Source organism: Sturnira hondurensis, unplaced genomic scaffold (assembly GCF_014824575.4).
Source record: "Sturnira hondurensis isolate 20B ecotype Veracruz unplaced genomic scaffold, ASM1482457v3 Scaffold0016462, whole genome shotgun sequence".
In the NCBI taxonomy this organism is placed as follows: domain Eukaryota; kingdom Metazoa; phylum Chordata; class Mammalia; order Chiroptera; family Phyllostomidae; genus Sturnira; species Sturnira hondurensis.
The window spans coordinates 2,188,738-2,212,070 of NW_028089093.1; the positions used below are offsets into that span (position 1 = coordinate 2,188,738).

The window sequence follows — 23,333 nt, forward strand, 5'->3', positions numbered from 1 at the left end:
AGATTCCATTTTATATGACTGGCATAAAGATAGGCTTTTAAAACAAATTGTATTGGGACAACTTAACAGCCATTTGGAAGAAGAAAAAATTGTAGCTGAATCTCACACTATATACCATGACCAGTTCTAAATGGTCAATAGAGCTAAATGTTAAAAAAAATAAAACTATTCATCTTATTTTTATAGGATAAATTCCTAAAAGTGACATTATTGGGATAAAAAGTAAAAAAATGTTAAGACTCTTGATTCATATTACCAAACTGATTTGTAAAATTCTTGTGCTAATTTACATCCCCAAATGTAGTACATAACAGTTTCATTCTTATTCAAGTCTAGTCAAAGATGTTTGTGTAGAATATTTGAAAATATTTCATAGCACATGTACATGTGTAATGTAGCTCAAGTGTAGGAGCCCAAACTTGTCCTAGTCCTTTCAAGGCCCCGAAAATATGTACTATTAGAGTCAAATCCTTTTTTGCAACATAACATTAAAAAGATTAAAAGTAATTTTGTTTAGGGAAGGTTTCAAAATTCCATAAGCTTCAGGCCCCACAAAACCTAGATCAACTCCTGATCATTTTACTAGTTTGAACCACATGAAATTGCCCCTATGTCATAAATGAAAAAATCCAGGAATTTCATATGGTTCAAACACACACATAATTTTGGTGACTCATGAAGTATTTCTGTAAGGGAAAGAAATCTCTAATAACAGGATTACCTGGTCAGAGAGTACCAAAAGAATAAAACAGTGATAGCTATTGTCAGGTTGCCTTCTAAAAAGGTTTGCAGATAGCAAGTCCCCCCACCAACAATAAATGAGCACATTTCCCTCTTGATGGTGGACATTAACCAGCATGACCACACACTTTTGTTTGCCCAACGTAGTCCTGGGTCACTCCTGTCCTCACAGCACAATTACTACTAGTACCCCTCTAAATAGTCCTAAATACTGGGACTCTAAATAGTCCCAATTTGGATGATATAGGGTCACCCTCATGTCACTGATCTTTTATTTTATTTTTAAAATTTTTAATGCTCAGCCAAGGATATGCTTATCTATCTATCTATCTATTTATTTATTTATTTATGAGAAATAAAGGAATGGAGAGAGAGAAACATCCATGGCAAAGAGAAATATCAGTCAGTTGCCTTCCCTATGCTCCCTGACCAGAAATCGAACCCGTGACCTTTTGGTGCAGGGGACAACACACTGAGGCGCCAGACAGGGCATCACTGACCTTTTACACTGATATGTATTACCTCTCCCCTGGAGATTATTTTAGCTTCTGGGGGTAGGTTTCTGGGAGGTAGTGGCACTGGCCTTCCCCTCCCTCTCTGTTAACCTGCACTGACTACTTCATGAGCCAGAGAAGTATGGTGCGTGCCTCCAGCTAGAGACTCCCCCTCCATGTAGGCAGATGGAGGAGAGGCAATAAAAACGGTCCTTGTGTTTACCTTGGTGTAAGTCAAGCACACATAGCACATGCACATACACACACCAAGCTAAATTAGTAACTGTTTTAATCCAAGTGACAGTCCCTAGCTGTTCATCACCCCACGTGACAAAGATCTTCATGGAGTTTCGGTGCACTGTCTTCCAGCAATACAGTCTCAAGTTCTGTTCAAAATAATGGTAAATTGAGGATTAGTCATGTTTATTTTCAGAATAGTTAAGGTTATAATTGGAACTATCTCGTTAAAAGACTCCACTTACGTACGTTTTTATTACCATTGCCCTATCACGTTGTTGTTCTATCTATGAGGGGTTGGGCGGGATGACCTTACTACACCTTCAAGTGCTGAGATTCTACGACTAGACTAGTAGCAATGGACACTTACTGAGGACGTACTGAGCATCAGGAACAATTCCAAATATTTTACCCGTAAAATCTCACTTTGTTCTGAGAGCTACCTAATGATTTACTCCCTACCGCTAGAGAATATTAACAATCGAGTAAACGGAGTCACACACAGCTTGTCACTCGCCCACTAGGACACGGTACTCAGGGAATGAAGCCCAGATTTCAAATGAGGCGGCCTGACTGAGGAGATGTTGTAGCTCCACTTCCTGCTGCTGCATCGTACACGTTTTCAGGCATTGAAAATCTGGTTGCTTTTTCCAGATTTTATTTCCACTTACTTTCTTAATAGTTTTGATTTCTAAAAATGTGCTGAATGGGAGGGAAAGTCATGTAGAAAATTCACGCGATAGAATTTGAAACCTTACCGTTATAGAAACTTCCTCCTTGTCTCTCTAGAAGATCTATCTTTTCCGTCATCTATTCGTCGTACTCTATGAGAAGAGAAAATCAGTTTATCTTTCCAAAGTCTTTCTAAGAAAAGTGAATGATGACTTATTGAACATTTTAAAATGCTAAACACAAAATACAGATAAATAATCATATGATTTCTGTTCTGTGATGTTAATATTACTACTATTTTAATAGTTAGAGTTCAAGTGACTTAAGGTTATTACTGACTTGGGTATAAATTTGACAAAGAGGAAAAGGTCAAATATTTTGTGGTGACAAGACTAGTCTCCAGGGAGAGAAAACCTATGGACGCTCAATGAATCCCTAACCAGCAAATCATGTGAAGTCAGTTCTAGAGAAGTTTGGTCCAAGGACCAAGGACAAAGAGTGGGGAGATGGCCACTGCTCCTGGGTGCCAACACTGTAGGTGAGGAACATCAGGGTCAAATAAAATACACTGTGTGTAACATTGCTCAGGTTCCCTATTTTTCTAGTCCCTCAGTCAAAAGTCTGCTTATTCTCTGTCCTGAACAAACACTCCCTTAAGACAGGTTCCCAGTAACCTCCCAATGTAAGTTCCAAGGACACTCATGACTCTCTCCCCATCCACAGGCAGACCCTCCTCTCCCGATCTCTATGACAGCCCTGTCTGTCACCTTTTCATCTTCTCAGTTCCTTTCGAAGAATCCCTTTTCTTAATTCAATCTTTGAATACAGGCTTTCCCCCTTGGGCTCAGAGATTATTCTCCTGGGCAGAAAATCTTCCTGCCTTGGGAAATTTATTACCTTTATTCCCTACAATGAATCTAGTATAACTTGTTGTTCTCAATCAGTGAATACACACTCGTTTCTACTTAAAATAAATACTTGACCTTGTGCTTGTTTTCAAGCACTTCTCCCGGCCCAGTCTGCTGTGGAATTTAAAATGGACGGAGAAAAATAGAAATGCAGAAGCATTCTCTGCCCTCCTCTGGTTTGATTTCAACCCCAGGAAGCACTTCAGCTCCCTTCCTCAAATAGCCTTTGAAAGAGTTCAGCATCCTGTTACAACCATAACAATTTCTACATAACAAGATCCAGAACTGGCGATGGAGTGCCTATGGGCTGGATATTGCATCCTTGCCCCTGGGAGGTTTTCCGACTTCCCATTCAGGTTTATTATTCTATCCCAAAGGCCCAGAGCAGGACAATAACCTGGATGCTACCCTGAAGTGATTTTTAATGATCATTATAAAGGACCTTGCAGTACCCTTTCTTGGTCACATTGTGATCTAAAATTTTTTGTGGCCCAATTACCCAAGTCACAGTTCTGACTTCAGTTGGGTTCTGGGATCCGGGTCTGGGCAGGAGAGTGGGAGGGCCTGCCAGGAGCTGTGAGTGATGAGCTGAAGGAAACCAAGATTTTGGTCCTGGGTAAGAGAGTGCCTTGTAACTACAGTTATGTAGTTAAAGAATCAAAGGTTAAAGAATCAAGTTGAGAAGGGTAGATTAAAGGATCAGCCAACTGGTAAAATGAAGTGATTGATCTGGAAAAAGCCTACAATTTCTTAAGGCAAAGATCATCTTTTGTTGAGTCTTTTGTGGGATGGGAGTTGGAGGGAACTGGAAAGACTATTAATATCCAATTTGGGTTGGAAATTTTTAACTCTTATCTATCAATATTGTGGTTTTCCCATCCTAGACTATTGAAGTTATAAGAATGTGTCTTAGAAATGAGAACAAGGACATGTACTGTCATATTTTCTACTCATACTTTGATTTTGATTCCTGGAATAAGTAAGGGAAAGACTTCCAGCTGTGAATTACCGAAAGAGTCTGGGGCATCTTATAAAAATAAATTAAAAACACTTGCCAGTAGTCCCACGGTGGAAAGCAAAACTGTGTGGTCTTCTAGAATTATAGGCTTGATTTCTGTTTAGAATGATGGTAAGTTTAGAATTAGTGAGGTTTATTTCCAGAACAGTTAAGGTTATAATTGGAATTATTTTATTTCACGAGAAGACTACACGTATGCAATATTCTTTATTATCGTTGCTCTATTAAAGCTCTCCTTGTATTTATCCACCAGGAGAATTAAAGTGTTTAAGTAAGCACACCACAATTAAAGTAAATGGAATATCATCGAAATATTCACAAGTTAAAAACAATTAAAAATTGCTTGTTTCTTGTCTGTGTCCCCTTAGTAGGATATAAACTCTTAGCAGGAAGGCAAGGGCTTGATCTTTCCTGTTCTCAGTTATGTCCCTCATGACAACAACCCTGCCTGGGCGTGGCACGTATGCAGTGAATCGTCACTGAAATAGATGAGATCCAGGAGGAACTAAGTGGGTGAGTGGTTAAACATTTATATTCTCTAGCTTTTGGAACTTTTGAGAGTGCTTTAACTTTTAAATCATATGTGCTAGTAACAAGAATATTAGATCAAAGGTAGTAATCAATATTTTGATGCACCATGGATCATTCAAGCGTATTTTTTAAAATGAAAGATGGATGTTTCTGGAAGTCCACCAAGATCTTTGGATCATGAAGTGAAATAAATCCTTAACAAGAAATTCCTCTAACAGAATACAGTGTTCATTGGACTAACTAGGTTCTAGGAGAAATGGTAAAAGAAGCGATGGTGGGTAAATAGCAGAGCTAAACAGAACTGAATATCTTATTGGTTCTTCCTCCTGAATAAAGTTATATTGGAGGTAAAGAATAGAAATTATCTTCCATCTTACCCTTTCTTTTATCTTTGTATGTTAATAAAACAGGATTCAAAGCCTCAAAGACAGAAAAATACAAAATCCTATACAAAGTAGAGGCCTTAGGTAAGCAAATAGGCATATTTTACTTACAGGTGTGCCTATTAGCATGCATCTGTCTTATCTGTGGGTGCTTCTTGGAAAAGGTTTACCATCTGAAGAAAGAAAATTATACTGTACTGTGCTGAATGATAAAGGAGGAAACCAAATTGCTTGACATGTGTGACTATGAAAATACTTTCCATACTTCTGTGAACTCCTTTTGAAAAAAATTACTTGAGGATGTACTTCAGTAAAAGGAAAAAATGATCGATCCTAAGAAGAGGAAGATATGAGATTCAAAAAGTTCTTCTAACTAAGTAGAGCACTGAAAAGAAACTAAGTTTTACAAACTAGAACAGGAAGTCAGGACTTTTACAAACATGACTATAAGAAGAAAATGAATATATATTTACCAAATAGTAAGATGAATAATTACAATGATGGGAATAAAGATATATGTGTCCTTTTTGACAATAAATAATGAAGATAATTTAAAACTCTAGAAAATGCAAAAATCTGCATAGGAAAGTCACAGTGTAAGCATGAAACAGGCTGAAATGTAGCAGGATTTGAGAAATGGAGAGTAAGCAAAGCAAGACTTGAACTTGACACTAGATACTTGTCTTTCAAGCAATTCCTTCAAGCGATAGAATTACATTTCCTATTTCCATTTTGGTTCTTTATAAATAACGTTTATACAATCATAGTATATTCTATAACTTCCATTCATTTAAAAATGTGAGATACAAACTATAGTGTAAGCATTTCAAGATATAAGTATAGTTATAGAATAGAATGTAAATATAAACTTGAAAACATCAAATGAGTGAGAAAGTTTACAGAGTTTAGAAGATAGAAGAAGAGAATTTCCAAATTTTCTTATCTTAAATAATGGGAGAACTACAGAAACAAAGATTATGTGACTCAAAATCAGAAAGTTAACCAACAGAAGAAGTATTAGTAATCTTAAGAGCTAATAATTACAATTCAAAAATAAAAGTATAATATCCACTAATAGCAAAATAACAAAAATAATATGCATAATGCAAAAGTTTTTCAGCTCATAGATAACATCAACAGTAAATAAATCATGAAAAGGAGATACAACCATATTGTTCAAATATATGGAGATAACAAAAGAACCAGAAATAAAAGCATACTCAAAAAGTACTTCTGGGAGTAAGTATCAGAGGTGGAGTAGAGGGTGGGAAAGTTCATTTTACAATATTCTGTATTTTTTAAACTTTCTTCCTTATCATATGGCTATATGATTTTTATCATACAGAAAAAGGAAAAGCATTTCTGATCACCGCTTTAGTATTTCCTTCAACGTCCCGAAGTGCACACTTACTGAGGATAAAATGAACACACCTCTGCAGGTAGCATTGAAAGATGCAGCAATGCCAAATTAATGCTATGAGTAATATTGCAATGAGCAGCAGCATCAGAAATCCAAACATGTCGACTGAAATGTAAAGAAATAGATTTTAAGCTAACGGATTCATAATGTCTTACATTTTCATCTTTTCTAGCATCACACAGTCTGATCTTTAAATACAAATTCAGGTGTTACTGAAAATGCTTTAACATACATCACATACTCCCAAAAAATTACCATTAACACAGCAGTCACTAGCATTCAAAAATAGTCTGGGTTGCTAAAAGGAGGTAACGTTGTCTCCAGTTGGTAAACTGTGATGTCACTGGCTACTTTTTCCCTAAACTCTTTCCAGGCAATGTCTCAACAGGTAAAACAGCAGATGTCTCAGGTTGCCTTTAGGTCTGTATGCAGATGCACGGGATGCTTTGTTGTTTGACTTTAGGCAGTTCCTTGTCAGAGAGACAACAAATGCTTTCGAACTTCCCCTCCTCCCTCCGTGCTGTGTGAAACTATAAAGGCCAAACATGAAACAGGAGACTGGGGCTCCCACTCACACTGAATTTATGACTTGTTACTCGTTTCTAAGCTCTCTGATACAAACAATTGGGATTTAAATATACCTAATAGGATCTGAAGAAAACAGGGACTCGAGGGCAAAATTTATGTTTTTTCACTTCAATTAAGGAAAAAACAAAGACAACTGGTTGTTCTAGATAGGAGTTCCTTGCATAGTTAGGGTTCCCGTGGAACGCCTTTTAGCTCTTTGAAAGCCTCTTAAAAGGTTCTAATACATGTCCCTGCCTTAGCAGCTACCACCTAGCAAACCAAAAATATAATAGTATAGATATAACTTAAAGAGTCTTTGACGCTTGAGATTGTTCAGCCTTAGGGAGTCATTGTTCTGAATGGAAATTCAGTATGAAATACATTCGCTGAGGAAATATAAGCAATAGTTACGTTACTGGGCTCAGTATGTCCTCACCCCAGGACTAGCTTAAAAGAAACTCCTGGAGTTCCTAAAACAACACACCAATAACACAACCCACCTTTCTCTGGGTTATGGTTATCGTACATCAGAATAGAGATGAAATGTAAAGCATTTAACAACTGGTACGGTAAGGCACCCATCAATCAGAGTGAATGCTGACCTAGTTGAACCAACAGAAGATGGAAAGGACCCACATCAGCCTGTATTAGGGGAAACATTGATAAGCAGATTTGCTATTATTTTAATAAAACAAAATAATTTCTAATCCTTCAAATACAGCAAATCCCTAGTATTTGTGAGTCAATTAAAAAAATACAGCCCTGGCTGGTGTAGCTCAGTGGTTGAGTGTGGGCCTTCGAACCACACAATCACGGTTCGATTCCCAGTCAGGGCACATGCCTGGGTTGCAGGCCAGTTCCCAGCAGGGGACGCACAAGAGGCAACCATACATTGATATTTCTCTCCCTCTCTCCTTCCCTTCCCCTCTAAAGATAAATAAATAAGATATTTTTAAAAATACATACAAATTCTAACAGGGACAACTCACCTTTACAGCTCAACCAAAATACCGAACTTATCTGACATCCCAAACGCGAAAGACAAAATGTTTTGCAAGCCTGTTCTTCACTGCACCAAAAACACTGTATTTGGAAAGAAAAAAGTAAAAGCAGTGTACAAGGATAGCAATCACAATTTCAGTAAGTTTTTACTGCCAGTTCAACAAATAACAGTCGTCATTGTCATCAGCCATCATCACCATCATTTTATTATTCTTCGTGCTGTTGTAGGTGGTCCTCCCGGACCCCCCGACCAGGCCTGTGCACCCAATCCCAGCTGCAGTGAGTGTTGGCTGCAAGCAGCTCAAGCCGCCCTTCTGGAGTCCTCGGTGGATAGGGACCATCTTGCACGTGAGGTGAGATGCTCCTCCCCCACCCCACCAGTAACTGACTGCTGCATAGGGCTCCAAACAGCAGGCATCCTTGCCTGAAGGCAGGAATAACTGTCCTATGTGATTCCCCACCCACTACCCCAAGGGCTGCCTGTGGTTCAGCCAAGTGTAGACTGTAGCTGAGACCACAACTTTGCTTGGCTTGTGTCGCTTACACACCCTCAGTCCCTTAGCGGAGGGGAAGTCACTCAAGAAATGTCGTGTGCCTGCATCCTTTCCTCAGGCTCTGTATTTAGGGGACTAAACCTGAGACATTACTCACAAAACAGTAGTAAGGACTTCAGTGTATGGGACTTTATCTCTCTCTCCAACGCTTTTTCCCATTCCCCTTGTCCACAGCACCCACTTTCCTCTGTTACATGTGGGTCAATGGTGCTGTTAATCACCATTGGTGCTGTTACTCGCCTCTTCCTGCTCACGAGTGGTCAGATAACCACGTGGAAATCAGAAAATGGAATTCTAAGCCCTTTGCTAAAGTAAGCAAAAGCAAGGTACGAAGGTGGAAACCATTGTGGGAGATAAGACTAGAATGTGGATAAGCCATGAAAACAAGGACAAAGTAGTAAAAAGGGCTGTTACTTACATAGGGTTTACGATGTGACAGGCACCATTTTAAGTCCCCTTTTATGTACTAAGTCATTTGATCCTTGGAACAATCCTGTGAGCTAGGTACTATTGTGCCCACTTTATAGGTGAAGACAATAAGGCACCAAGGGGTCAAATGACTTACGTGAGATCACACACCTGGTAAACAGGGGAGCTGGAGTTCTCACCTCACCACTGTGGTTCTGTGCTCGTGAGCAGGCCTATAGGACTCATTTCAGAGCTTTCTCAGTCACTCTGGCTGTACATCGAAGACCAGCAGAGGTAGTGACTCACCCTTAGACACGGCCTGAGAGCAGAAGGTATCCACAGGCCAGTTTTTGCTTCATGCACACCAAGACCAAAGGTCAAATGAAGCCATTTAGACAAGTATGAGACTGAAGCTGGTTAGGACAAATGTGCCTTGTCCTTTTAAACTGTTGCAGCAGGTTGTTATCTTTTGTTTTGCATTTAGCAGGTTTTTAAGGGAGATGAATTTTCGGAAAAAAACCTGAACCTGTCAGAGGGCTTCTGAGTACTCAGCACTGAGCTGAGTCCCAGGCCCCAGCAACCAAGTTCAGAACAGGTGAGATTCTAAAGCAGTGCTGTCCTCAGTAGAGACATTCTTTCCTTGTATAGTTACTTTCCTTGATGCTACTTTCCCTGTATTCTAAGGATAGAATACAGTAGACTCAGGGAGTGCATTTTTTCACTCTCTGTCTGACCCGCTCAAGTAGCATCCTTCTCCTTCTGGGAGCCCTCTCTCCTTTGTGGACCTCCTCCCCCAGCCCCACGTGGCTCTGCAGCTGTCAGCCAGCGTGGCCCACCCACCACTTTCCCACCACTGAACTCATTGGGCCCTTGTGGAGGCACTCAGGGAAGCCCATCCTGCTGGCCCAGTAACTACTGCTGAGCTGGGCATAATTCCCAACCGGGCCAATCAGAATCTTCTCTGGAGCTGTAGACAGATGTAGAGAGATCTACTGGGAGCCAGCCTCTTCCCCAGCTTTGTGGAGAATGTCCATTTGCTATAGAAGAGAATGAGGTCAGTGCACAGAGGGGCAGGACTGGGAAACAAGAAGAGAGAGAGAAAACAGGAGTAACGTGCTGTAGGGTTCAGCTGTGCACGAAGCCAAGGCCTCTCCTGGGTGTCCCAATTCTGCAAGTCAGAAACTCCCCTTTGATTAAATTTGTTTAAATCAGGTTTCTGTCCCTTTCCACGAAAATATTTGACCAATACCTTAACTAAATCTAAAAGTCTTCAAAGAGCAGAATTTCACACTACCCAGAGGACCAGAATAATATATTCAACATCCCTAAATTGGTAATTCATAATTGAAGACAAATTACAGGGATGTTCTCTTGTAGTTTAAGAAGATTGTCCATATAAACACAAAGCCATGCCTACCTCAGACCCTTCGGAGAATGACAACTGAGAAATCAGCTCAAAGGCTTTAGAATGATGATTCATATTGTTCCATGGGAAACCTAGAGTATTTGTTCTAGGGCAGTACTCTCTTAATAAGCTTAGACATCGAAATGGATATTTTATAAGCAAATATCGTTAAAATGAAAAAATAGAGAAAGAGGGAAGGTACATAATGATATTTAATAGTTCATTAACACTATAGATGGTTTGCTATACTGCAAAGCATATCATACTAAGTAAGTATAATATATGCAAAGGGGGGTTTTTAAGTAGTGGACATAGAAAGGACCCAAAGTGCATTCCTAATCATTTATGGGTCATTGGAGGTTACACAGATATGTGGGACACTATTTTCTCTTTGTTTGGCAGGTACAATATGTACACTCTGCAAAGGACAAATCTAAAAGCAATAATATCATATTCAAAAGGAGTGGAACAGATATAAAATGTAGCTGAAGTCTGTAAGAGAAAGTATTCACTTCTAGCTGGTCCGACTAGGTCAGATTCCTTTCAGGGCACAGGCAGAACTTGGTCAGAGCCTGTAGGGTGTGACAGAACCTGCCCAGCAAAGGGTAGGTCTTAGACACACATGCCATGGCGGAACGAAAGGGAGGCATCCACGGTGGCCAGAGTGAGAAGCTGTTGCGGTGGACCTTCGTGGATTTGTTTGGAAGGTCAAGTTCCCTCAGACTGGGATGGGGTTGGAATGCCAGGCTACGGAGTTTGTGTTTTAACAATAAGGATTCAACTAAATTGTTCTGAGCTAACAGGTGACATAATGAAAGTGCTAATTTATGATAATGAATGAAGTACCAAGAGGGACCGGAGGGACTGAAGTCTAGGAAGCCTAGGATTGTTGCAGTTGCAAGCAAAAACTGGAAGGACTGATCGGACTTGGTGAACTGCAGATAGAGAAAAAGTAAGAACAAGGAGCCAAAGATTTTGAGAATTGCACCTGGGTTCATGCTGCTAGAAGTAAAGAAGCCAATAAGATAAGCTTCTCTGGGGAAGAAAAATGATAGATTTAGTTATAGAAATTTTGAGCTTGAGACAAGGAAAAAATGTCAATCAAGAACTGTGTCACCCTGAGGTCCAGGGGCTATTGGGTCAAGGAATATGAATTTGAGGCTCTGCTATGTGCAGGTACTAGCAGAAGTCATGGCAGTAGGGGAGATGGCACAGGGGTGAGAAGTGGTATAAAGAATGCTTTGGAGTATGAGGAAAGATGAGGAAGGGGAGCTGGTGAAGGAGATGAAGAGGTGAAGGAAAGAAGCAGGCAGGCAAACATCTGAAGTCTAGATTGCTATTCCCATAAGGAGTGACTAATTTGAAAGGTCATTGCATTAGTCTATGGAGAGTCTTTTGTGAGCTCAAGATCAGCTTGCAAAGGATTAAATCAAGGGGATAAGGAAGTAGAAGTAGCATAAGAACTTTAGCTGCTAGAAAGAAACAAGACTTTCTTTTCATTTCATCTGAACTGATAAGAAAGGGGCTGATGCAGAGAACTAGGTGGATCTGTCACAGCGGGAACAAGGAAATGAGAAAGGTTCTGAGTTTGTGAATGTGTTTCTGAGCATGATGCGTGCATGGTGGTAAAGACTTGGGGGCTAACCTTAGAACTGAAAATCGACTTCCTCGGGGGAAATGAGTGTAAGAGAAAAAAAACTGAATTGGTTCCGAAGAAAAATGAGGGAACTTGAGCCTGATAGATGGCCTTCAACTTCTCAAGGAAAAGCCAGCTCCAAAAGGATGGTCATGCCAAGAGCAATTAAGCTGTTGGGAAAAGCTGCCTTGGAGAATAACCCATGCAACTGGTCCTCCAGTTGTTTTCAGGTGAGAGAAACTTGACAGGTGATAACAATACGGTCACTGTCATATTCAAATTCGAATCCATGACCCTGTCCACTCTCCCTTACTTTATGCCCTAGCACACACCCACACACATATTTCAGAAAAACAAACATCAAATGGGCATCTCTATGGGGTCTGAGGTATGGCACTTACAAATGCATTTTACAAGCCCGTGAGTGATGGTCACTTCCTATGAAGTGTAATAGATGAGGCAGGCCATGGGAGATTCAACAAAACCCCACTGGGCTTGCTATAACTTCGTTCCTTACTGTCTGAACCAATAATCCATATCCAGATGCAATGAATGAGGAAGATGTGATTAATTGAGAAAATGTTTACTTTGGTTCATTTTTTAAGTCAGTTGCAAAACTCAATCTTTTAACTGTCATTAGCACAAAAAAATTACTTATGACAAGTCTCATCATTGTGACACCATAACTGAAATCTATCACTCCCAGGAATCAACAGTGACACATAGTGATTCTGAACAAAAATAAAAGCCAAAAGTTCACTAAGTTTCTTAACTAGCATGATTTTATTTCTAGGGGAAGAGAAAATATCAACAAAAACATAATGCTTTTCATATGCTGTGTTAATGAAATGTGTATTGGAGTAGTACTGTAACTTAGTTGCTTTTTATGGACTTGCTTTCGGTAAGAATGTTTTCTAACTCTAGGAAGGCCAGTCACATACGATTGGATCACTAGGAAATGTTTATGATAGAATCTGAGGAAGATTCCCTTGTACTTAAGAAGGATAAGCATGTTATCATTCAAACTGGAATGACTGGGGGGGATGAAAAGGAGTTGGTACACTCTCTATCTATCGGTATATCTGTCTGTATATATCTATACACACACACACTGCTGGGCAATATGAGTTTATAGTTGTGAGCATGCGAAACCAAATTTATTCTTGTATCATTAATCCTTGTATTATTTTCCATACAAAGAGAGATATTTGCAAATAAAATGATATAGTATATCATTTTTGCTTCAGAACAATCCATTTTGGAGGAGAGGGCATATATGAAATAAGATTAGCTAAGATGGATCTTGGGTGGGTATAAAGTTTTACTATACTGTTTTCATGCATGAACATTTTCATTGTAACAAACAAGGAAATGTACCCATCAAGTGAACCGATGTGCGAAGTCACAAGAAGGAAAGGAGTTTGTACAAGAAGGCCTCAAAAATGAGGGATTAAAGAGCTAGAGAATGGTCTTGTCTTGTCAAGGCCAAAAAGTACATGCAGTGTAAGGGGATGAGAATGTAGGAGCCACTGTGGATATGCAGAGTATAGGGCGTGGCCTTGGAAGTGACTTCCTAATGCACAGAGCTGAGGAAGTAGAGACACAGCAGGACCGAGTATGTCAGGGCCATTGCCAAGTAGGAAAAGCACATAAGATTATGTAGGAATTGGGTGGAGAAGTCCAAAGGCCCTGAGCCCAGGTCTCCATTAAAGCAGAGGAATGTTCTAGATGAAGATAAGTAGGGACACAGAGTGGTCCATCCAGATCTTTATGACACATAGCAATGACTGGAGTGTGTCCTTCTCTAACGAGTAATTTCGTGTCACTCTGTCTTTGGTGTTAATTTTCGGTTTTCTAATACTTGTTAAAGTACAATGGTTTTCCTGGCTGGTGTAGCTCAGTGGATTGAGCGCGGGCCTGCGAACCACACGATTGCGGTTCGATTCCCAGTCAGGGCACATGCCTGGGTTGCAGGCTGGTTCCCTGCAGGCCAACTCCCAGCAGGGGACGCACAAAAGGCAACCATACATTGATGTTTCTCTCCCTCTCTCCTTCCCCTCTAAAGATAAATAAATAAATAAAATCTTTAAAAAAGAAAAGTACAATGGTTTTGTTGGGGGCAGGGGTGGGGGGCATTGCTGCCAAGCTCTCTGTAACACCATTTACCTCATTACAGCATTCCTGCCTTCTTCCAAATCTGAAATGAAGAACAATGGTGCCAGACACTGATCATCAGAGAAGGGGCGTTAGCTACTGTACACTGTGGTTAAGGAACAGTATGTCATCCTTTCTAGTCTTTCTAGGGGATAGAGTATCAAGAAAATTTTCACTGTACTGCAAAAGGCTTATCTTCTTCCTTGACGTAGAAAAAATTCTTCCCAGGGGTCACTGTGATCTTTTTCATGCAAAAAAATTGTTTTGTTTTTGAAGCATAATTTTCTAGAAGGGAGCACATGTTCATACTAAATTGTTTCTTGTTTATTTCTAGATCCTTGAAGAATGGTTTGAAATGTAGAAATACATCTTAACTGCTACTAGTCATTCATATTACAGAAATTGTGTAAAACAAAGTTTAGCATGCTTTTTGAAGTGCAGCTATAAACTATGTGATTTCATAACATCCCCAAGATAATATCCTCATATTAAAGTTAACTAACTTACTTTTCTATCTTCTATGCACAATTGACAATTTTTCTTTAATGAACATCCTACAAGAAAAAAATATTAAGTACAAAAATGTAAATACTAGCCTGTTTATTGCTCAAGAGTATATAAAAGTTCATTTCAGTTAGCCATTCCTGTTTCATAGTGTATTTACCCATACCCCAGCATTTCCCTTCATTACTTCCATGTATCTAGAAAATGTTCCCATTGGTGCTATTTAAATCTTAACTCTTTATTTTCTCCTATTACTTGGACAATTAGGAAATGGCACCACCCAACTTTGATTAGCCCAGTAAGTTCTAAAAAACAATAAGAAAAAAATGCACAATATCACTATATATTTAAAACATCATACTTCAAAAATCTCTTTTAAAAATTCTTTGCTGCCCGGGCTGGTATATATAGCTCAGTGGACTGAGGGCGGGCAGTGTACCAAAGGGTCACCGGTTCAATTCCTAGTCAGGGCACACGACTGGGTTGCAGGCCAGGTCCAGTGGTGACCATATGAGAGGCAACCACACATTGATGTTTCTCTCTCTCTCTTAAAAAATAAAATAAAAAATAATTCTTTTGTTATTCAGCATTGTTTTACAAAAATAGACCTGGTTAACTATCTTTATGGAGTTATAAAAGTGATACATGTTTAATATAAGAAATAATTATATATCAAAAATAAAAAATTGCCCTGGCTGGTGTAGCTCAGTGGATTGAGCACGGGCCTGTGAACCACACGATCACGGTTTGATTCCCAGTCAGGGCACATGCCTGGGTTGCAGGCCGGTTCCCAGCAGGGGACACACCAGAAGCAACCATACATTGATATTTTTCTCACTCTCTCCTTCCCTTCCCCTCTAAAGATAAATAAATAAAATCTTTAAAAAAAATAAAAAATAAACTGAAACTCTACCATACAGAAAAACTTTGATTATTCACCTTACTTTAAGCAAATGAGTTCTATGATCTGAAGTAGGTTTTTCCATCATCCCAGATGGCTCTGGCCATGAACTCCTAAATTGCAATGTTCTGTTCTCTGTCTAACACCTGCTTTCCTCTCTCACATGCATTTTGACATCACTAAGCTCTCAAATATAAACAAATTAGAGGCCTGGGGATCAAAGCAACCTGCCTTGAGGGAGGTCTCACTGGATCTGGGGTCATTTGCAAAGTCCTGTGGTTGTCTGTGTCAAAGGCCTACCACTCAGATTTGTACCAGGGATGGAGCTGGGGAGTTCAGTGAGGGGTTAGAATCCCTTTTCTAGTTTTGTAAGTGAGGGAATTGCGTCTAAGAAACCATATCCTTGTTGGAAAGCTTTATGCAAGCACGAAGGGGGAACTGGCCCAGGCTGGGGAGCAACGCTCAGGGAAAGCCTAAGACTGGCTGAACCAGGCTTTTCCTCACAAAAGGAAGCTGTTTCCTCAGCAACACTGACCAGGGTTGATTAGCCCTAGAATTGTCTGTGTTATCTATGATTCCCTTTATTTTGGCTCATTAACTTTATTTTTCATTTTAATTGTTCAAGTACAGCTTTCTGCCTTTTACTCCCATCCCAGCCCACCCCAAGCCCTCCCCACCTCCCTCCCGTTTCCACCCTTCCCCCATTTTTCTCCATGTGTCCTTTATTCTTGACTTGCTTTGTTTATACCCTTTTTGTTCTTCCTCAAGCATTTTAATAAGATATTTTGAAAAAAATCTGGTAGGACTCCAGTTTGCTAGGGAACAAAGGGAAGGATGTGTTTCTGCGTATGGCTTGTTTTTAAGCACTGGGGGTAGGGGCAGGGGGCGGCTACGGGGCAGGATGGTGCTGGATCACTTCCTTTTGGAGTGTGTGTGGGGATGACCAAGAGAGAAACCCATGGGGAAGGTGACCCCAGAGGAAACCAGCTGGGCCTTCTACCTCAGTCTCTCCCCACTCCCAGCTCTCAAAGCCGAGAGCTTGGGTTTGGTTTTAGTAAGAAGATGGATTCTGCAACAGATAGCAACATGCCTGTAGACTCCAGAAATTGGACAGCACTAAGTATTCCATCTCACAGCCTTCATAAAAATGGAAATCTTGGCTTTACAGGGCATTCTTTCAAGTCATTCAAATTTTGCCCTTGGATCTATACAATTAATTTAGGATTCTAAAGACCTTACTTCCAAGCCCATGAATTCAACTCAGTGTGATTTTGAATGCTGCAAAATTTCTTCAGCTGAGAAGGAGAACCAAGGGAAGTCTCTAAACCAAAGTAATTCTTTTTTAAGATAAGACCCAGAGTAAGCAATTTGTTACCTAAGAACTTAAAACACAGACTGGTTATGGCACTGAGAGAAGTCTGATTAGGCCAAAAACCAACAGCGTATTACTCACAGTCTAAAGCTTATGTGCTATATAGATCCTGGGAAAAGTGAGGGGAGAGACCTCCTTTCCCAAATCTGAAACTATTTTAACCCATGTTTTCATTTCCGGTAAGGCAAATTCATTCGAGCCCAATTTAACTGGATTTTACCCAAATTGTCAGGAGCCTTTAAACATGTTTTCTTGCCAACACTGAACAGCAGCTTTACAGATGAAAACCTCAGCCTGCCAGGGTGGCACGATCAAGAGTTAGTAAGGGCAGCAGCGGCGCTGGAGCGCCGGCCTCTGGCTCAGGAGGGCTCACCGTCTTTATCCGTAGATTTTGGTCTCAGCTTGCCCCTGTGTCTGGACACTCGGGAATAACCATTCTCTGAGAAGCTGACAAGCAGTTGAATGAGAAAGATAGAGAGGAAAATGGGCAGGAGGATCTGGCCACAAACCCGCAGCGAGCACATGGCTCCTCAGGCCTGCGTTACACAAGTCCCTGGTCAGTGGGACCCTTCGGGGCACCTGGCACTGGGGTGCACCGGCAGACCCTGCTCAGGGACTGTGATCTGTTGCAGCCCCAGGTCCCGAGGCAGCTCCTTCCGAGCCTTGGACCCCAGAGTAATTCACAGAACCTTAGAACTCCTAATGTTCCAGCCAGAACACAGAATGTTCATAATGCAATCCCTGTCGGCACGAGGCTCGGGCTTCCCAGAGCCCTGATCACCAGGTACAACCAGGGACTATTCATCCACTGGACTTGATCAACCCTTGCTATACTGTTGTTTTTGAAAAAAGATGTGGCATGTAATTTTCACCACTCAATAAGTGTGTGAAGCATGGCACTTTTCTGTCCTCCTTTCCTCAGAAGTAAATGTTCTGCCCCCAACCCCCACCCTGTGAGGATGTTGTGTGATAAAGTGGTGAGGTCCTGAAACTCTATATATCCTTAATCTTGTCCTTGATAGTCTGTGGCCCTGTGGCATGCTCTAACCATTTCCCTAATATATGGTGTATTTTAAGTGGCATACAGATGAATGTTTTTTTTCATTTTCATAGCTATGAATATAATTAGTAGTTATAATTAAATAGTGGCAACAATATAAAGTTTCAGAACTATAAATAGTAGTACAAAATTTAAAGGGTATGGCAAAATGGTGCAGATGGTTGCAGAATGACTAAAATTTGAGCAACGTGGGGTTGGGGGTGGGTGGGTGAGGAAATGGAAACTTGTCCTTGACTAGGGCCTATCTTGTTTTTCAAAAATGAAGAGTGCAGTTGTCCTGTGATGTTCCTGACATATTGCTCCAGACTGCAGCCTGAGGACCGTGGACCCAGTGCTGACGATAAAGGTGGAGAATGGGATGGCTAGGAATCGTTTCAGACTGCTCTTTCCTTTCCTGTCTGCAGTGCAGACAAGTTCGTAACTGTGATAGGAAAAGTGCTCTTATAAAGCGGAAAGAAAAGAACTGCCCCCCCCAAAGGAAAACAGAAAAGGGATGTGAAGAAGCCATCTACAGAAGTGCAAATCCAAGTAGTCAATGAATATGCCAAAAATGAATAGCTCTTTGTGCCCATCTGGTCAGCAAAAAACGTGAAACAAAGCTAGCACACAGTGCTGGTGAAGATGTAGGGAAAAATACCATTACAGCTTTTGGTAGAAGGGCAAATTGTTACAGTGTCCTTGGAAAACAAACTGGCAGCAGCCATTAATATTAAAATATATATATTCTTTTTTTCCATTTTGTTTTTAAATTATATTTTATTGACTATGCTATTAAGAGTTGCCCCAATTTTCCCTCCTTTGTCCCCCTCCACCCAGCATCCCCCACCTCCCTCAGGGCAGACCCCACACCTTTGTTCATATCCATGGGTCTTGCAAGTGAGTTCTTTGGCTGCTCCATTTCCTGTACTGTACTTTACTTCCCCATGGCTGTTCTGTGTCTACTAATTTGTACTGCTTCATGCCCTCACCTCTTACCCATTCCCCACACTCCCTTCCCATCTGGCAACCATCAAAACACTCTCTGTATCCATGATTCTGTCTTTCTTCTTCTTGTTTGCTTAGTTTGTTTTTTTAGTTTCAATTGTTGACAGATATGAATTTATTGCCATTCCACTATTCATAGTTTTGGTCTTCTTCTTTTTCTTAAATAAGTCCCTTTAATATTTCATATAATGGTTTGGTGGCAATGAACTCCTTTAGTTTTTTTCTTGTCTGGNACTAATTTGTACTGCTTCATCCCCTCACCTCTTACCCATTCCCCCACACTCCCCTCCCATCTGGCAACCATCAAAACACTCTCTGTATCCATGATTCTGTCTTTCTTCTTCTTGTTTGCTTAGTTTGTTTTTTTAGTTTCAATTGTTGACAGATATGAATTTATTGCCATTCCACTATTCATAGTTTTGGTCTTCTTCTTTTTCTTAAATAAGTCCCTTTAATATTTCATATAATGGTTTGGTGGCAATGAACTCCTTTAGTTTTTTTCTTGTCTGGAAAGGTCCTTATCTGCCCTTTTTTCCTGAATGATGGCTTTGCTGTGTAGAGCAATCTTGGCTGTAGGTCCCTGCTTTTCATGACTTTGAATATATCTAACCTCCAAAGTTTCTTTTAAGAAATCAGCTGACAGTCTTATGGGAACTCATGTGTAGGTAACTAACTGCTTTTCTCTTGCTGCTTTTATGATTCTCTCCTTATCTTTAACCTTTGGCATTTTAATTATGATGTGTCTTGGAGTGGGCCTGTTTGCAACTATCTTGTTTGGGACTCTGCTTCCTGGACCTTGCATGTCTATTTCCTTCACCAATTAGGGAGGAACTACAAGAGGAACTATAAGAGGAACTTCACTTTCATTGTTTTTTCAGATTTGCAATTTCTTGCTCTTTCTCTTCTCCTGCTGGCACCCCTATGATGGGAATGTTGAAACACTTGAAGTTATCCCAGAGGCTGCTTACACTATCCTCATTTTCTTGGAACCTTTTTCTTCTTGTTGTTCTGGTTGATTGTTTTTGCTTCCTTATGTTCCAAACCATTGATGTGATTCTCAGCTTCATCCACTCTACTCTTGTTTCCCTATAGATTGTTTTTTATTGCAATTAGTGAAGCCTTAGTCTCTAACTGGATCTTTTTTATGCTGTTGAAGTCCTCACTAAGTTCCTTGAGCATCCTTATTACCAGTGTTTGATCTCTGCATATGATAGATTGCTTATCTCCCTTTTGCTTAGTTCTTTTTCTGGAGGTTTGATCTATTCTTTCATTTGGGCCATGTTCCTTTGTCTCCTCATTTTGGCAGCTTCCCTGTGTTTGTTTCTATGTGTTAGGTGGAGCTGCTATGACTCTATCTTGGGAGCGTGGCCTAATGTAGTAGGTGAACTGTAGGGTCCAGTGGCACAGCTACCCATGTTACCTGAAGTTGAGCACTTGAGGTACGCCCTACATGTGGGCTGAGTACACCCTCCTCTTATAGTTGAGTCTTGATTGCTTGGTTGGAAGGTAAATGGAAGGGATTTACCCATACCAATCAGTTGCACGGCCTGGCTGTGACCACTGACCACCAACCTCCACTCTCCATGGAGTATCACCTGTGCAGGGGCAGGGTGATGGTGTTCCATTGTGGTCTGTAAGCTCTCTACTGTGTACATATGGTCTAGGGTTTCTCAGGTGGTGCAAATCACAGTCAGCTCCCACCTGTGTTTTACCTAGGGTCATCCTGCGTGAACTACAAAGCAATCTGCAAATGGCAGCTACTTGTGCTGGGCTTAGAGATTAAGCACAAGTAGAGATTCCCAGACAAAGCCAAGCTGTGAACCTAGGCTGGCTGCTGCTAGTGCTAGGCCTGGGGCCACTTAGCAAGAGGTATGGGGGCTGGAGGCTTGCAAAGGCCAGATGTTGCTTGTTTGAGAGAATTTAGGAAGTTGTGAAGCATGAACCAAGATCAGCCATTCATACGGAAAAGCCACTGTTAACACATGTTTGGTGGGATGGAGCCTCAGGGAAACTTCAGGGTGGGGCAAACAGTGTACACCAGGTTGATGGAATCTCAGATAAGGTACCTATGTATGGCTCTGTGGCTCTGTGTTGGGAGAGTTCAGAAAAGGAACAATGGCCTCTGCCCACCTTTCTGTCTGGGAGAAAGCTGTTCCCCAGCTCTTGCCTTGATGCCAGACACTTCAGTTCCTCCATATATTCTACTGGTGCCTTTCAGGTTGCTGCTCCAGTGCTGGAGCTCAGAGGGCGTGAGTCTGGGTAAGTCTGTGTTTGGGTTCTTTAAGAGGAACTGCTTGGGACTCCAGAAGTCTGTTCTACCAACTCAGTCCCCACTGGGTTTTGCAGCCAGAAGTTATGGAAACTTATCTTCCTGGCACTGGAACCCTAGACTGGAGAGCCTGGTGTGAGGCTGGGGCTACTCACTCCCAGGATATTTCCTTCTGAATTTTTATCCACCACACAGGGGTGTGGGACCAGCCTGTTCAAAAGTCTAGATGGACGTGGTTTCTTTAGTTCCATAGTTGTCAGACTTCCATTCAACTAGATTTCTGATGGTTTTGAGTGGTGGTTATTTTACAGTTTAGTTGTAATTTTGATGTGATTGTGTGAGGAGGCGAGCCATGTTTACCTACGCTTCCATCTTGACTAGAAGTTAAAAATACATATGTTCTTTCTGTGCATATTTATTTGGGAATCTGCCCTATACCACTTCTCAATTCTCACAGAGTAAGTGGAGCTCCAACACCTACCTGGGGAGTGGAGCTTGGAAACTAGACACGAACAAGTCAGAACACAGCATTTACCTGGCTACCATGACTGCATCAGAGGTAGGTACACAATCTAAACTGGTCCAATCCAAATCAATCTCAAGGCTTTTGCTAGGAATGCTGAGCCAAAGATGCCTATCTTTCTCTGATCTGATCTGGAAAGATTTAATGCTCATATCTGCTAAAGGCCATCTTGAGACCATGCAGAGTATGACAGTGAAAATGCCCTGCTCAGAGCATAACGGACTGATGGGCTCAGCTGTTGTCCTTCAGATTCTTCCATCATATTAGTGCCAAGTCCATGCTTCCTACAGGCTGCTCCTGTCCAAGACTAAACATGGCAGGGTACTAATGCAGGTTGCCTCCAATGGAAGATTTGGGCTTGAGGACTGCCCACCAATCTGCAGCTTTCTCAGAACTGGGCTATACTGTTAAGTGCTACCAAACAAATTCTTCCTCTTCCTCCTTTACAGGTTTCGTTCCTTCATTGCTGTGTGAAGTTTCTCCTCACCTTCACTAGCTCCCCTCCCTTTATCTTTCCCAATTGTTTCCCCCAATAAACCTCTTATAATCTCATCTTGAAAGCTAACTCTTGAAGGATTAAAACTAACACAATGGCATTGGAATTGTTCTCAGAAAACAAGCAGTTAGATAAGATTTGAGACCCATACATTTATATCCAATGGGTAAAAAAGATGCCATCTTGAGTGGTCTGTGGAGTATGGATAGTCCCTGAAAAGAGACGACAGTTGAATTGCTAAAAATTTCATTGGTGGTGAAATGCTTTCCATTTAGGAAGATGAACTAGTGGAAACATGCTCTGGTAGGTATAATAATTCAATCATTTAAATAATAGGGGAGCAGTACCTATAACAACAACAAAGTTAGTGGGTTATAGAGTTGTACTGATGCCCTGCACAGGGGTAATGAGAAAACCAGGGCCACTAGCAGTCAAAGACTAAGTGTGAAATTCAGAAGACCTTTTTGGTAGCCCCTATCCTCTGTAATGGAAGAATGGACAAAGCTAAGCAGCAGACTGAGGATCTGATAGTTAGAGAGCTCCAGGAACATTTAGATGTCATCAGGAATGTGTTGGGAAGAAGCATAGTGGTGTCACTAAGAAGTTCAGTGATGGTTCTCCAACGCAGGCCAAGACTGGGAGTAGAAGCAGTCATGGATTTGGGTTTGGTAACATCCAATTGGAATGATAGAGCTCCGAAAGTAATCATGGTTAGGTAGTGGTACTTAAGTGCAAGAAGCCAGAAGGCCACAATTGCCATAACAGAATCCAAAGTCAGAGGCAGCCAGTGTGGGGGTTTGACCCATGGTGGAGCAAAACAGAGGGCCAGTCAGCAAGGTGCTGTTCAATATCCACAAGAAAAGGACAAGAATGGATGGGCAGGAGGCTGAGGCAATAGCCCCCCCTAAAAAGTCATGATCCCTTCCACAGTTCCCAAATTAGAGCCAATTTTCAAATCTAGAAACCACTGACTGAAGAGATATCCACATTTTAGAAGGGACTCCACAATACTGCCTCAAAAATCTACTATAATGATTCTCCCAGTCCTTCCCCAAAGGGACTCATAACCATTTACCAGGGTGATTGTACACTGG

General features: G+C 41.0%; 1 protein-coding gene across 1 annotated transcript; it reads right to left on the reverse strand.

The window, feature by feature from the left end:
• Positions 1-6,321: 6,321 nt before the first annotated feature.
• On the reverse strand, positions 6,322-17,431 carry PTTG1IP2 (PTTG1IP family member 2). Its single transcript, XM_037066046.1, has 4 exons — positions 17,281-17,431; positions 14,638-14,684; positions 7,961-8,054; positions 6,322-6,509 (listed from the first exon to the last, which is right to left on the reverse strand). Exons 1-4 carry the CDS (start codon positions 17,429-17,431, stop codon positions 6,322-6,324), a joined length of 480 nt encoding a protein of 159 aa, XP_036921941.1.
• Between the last annotated feature and the right edge of the window lie 5,902 nt (positions 17,432-23,333).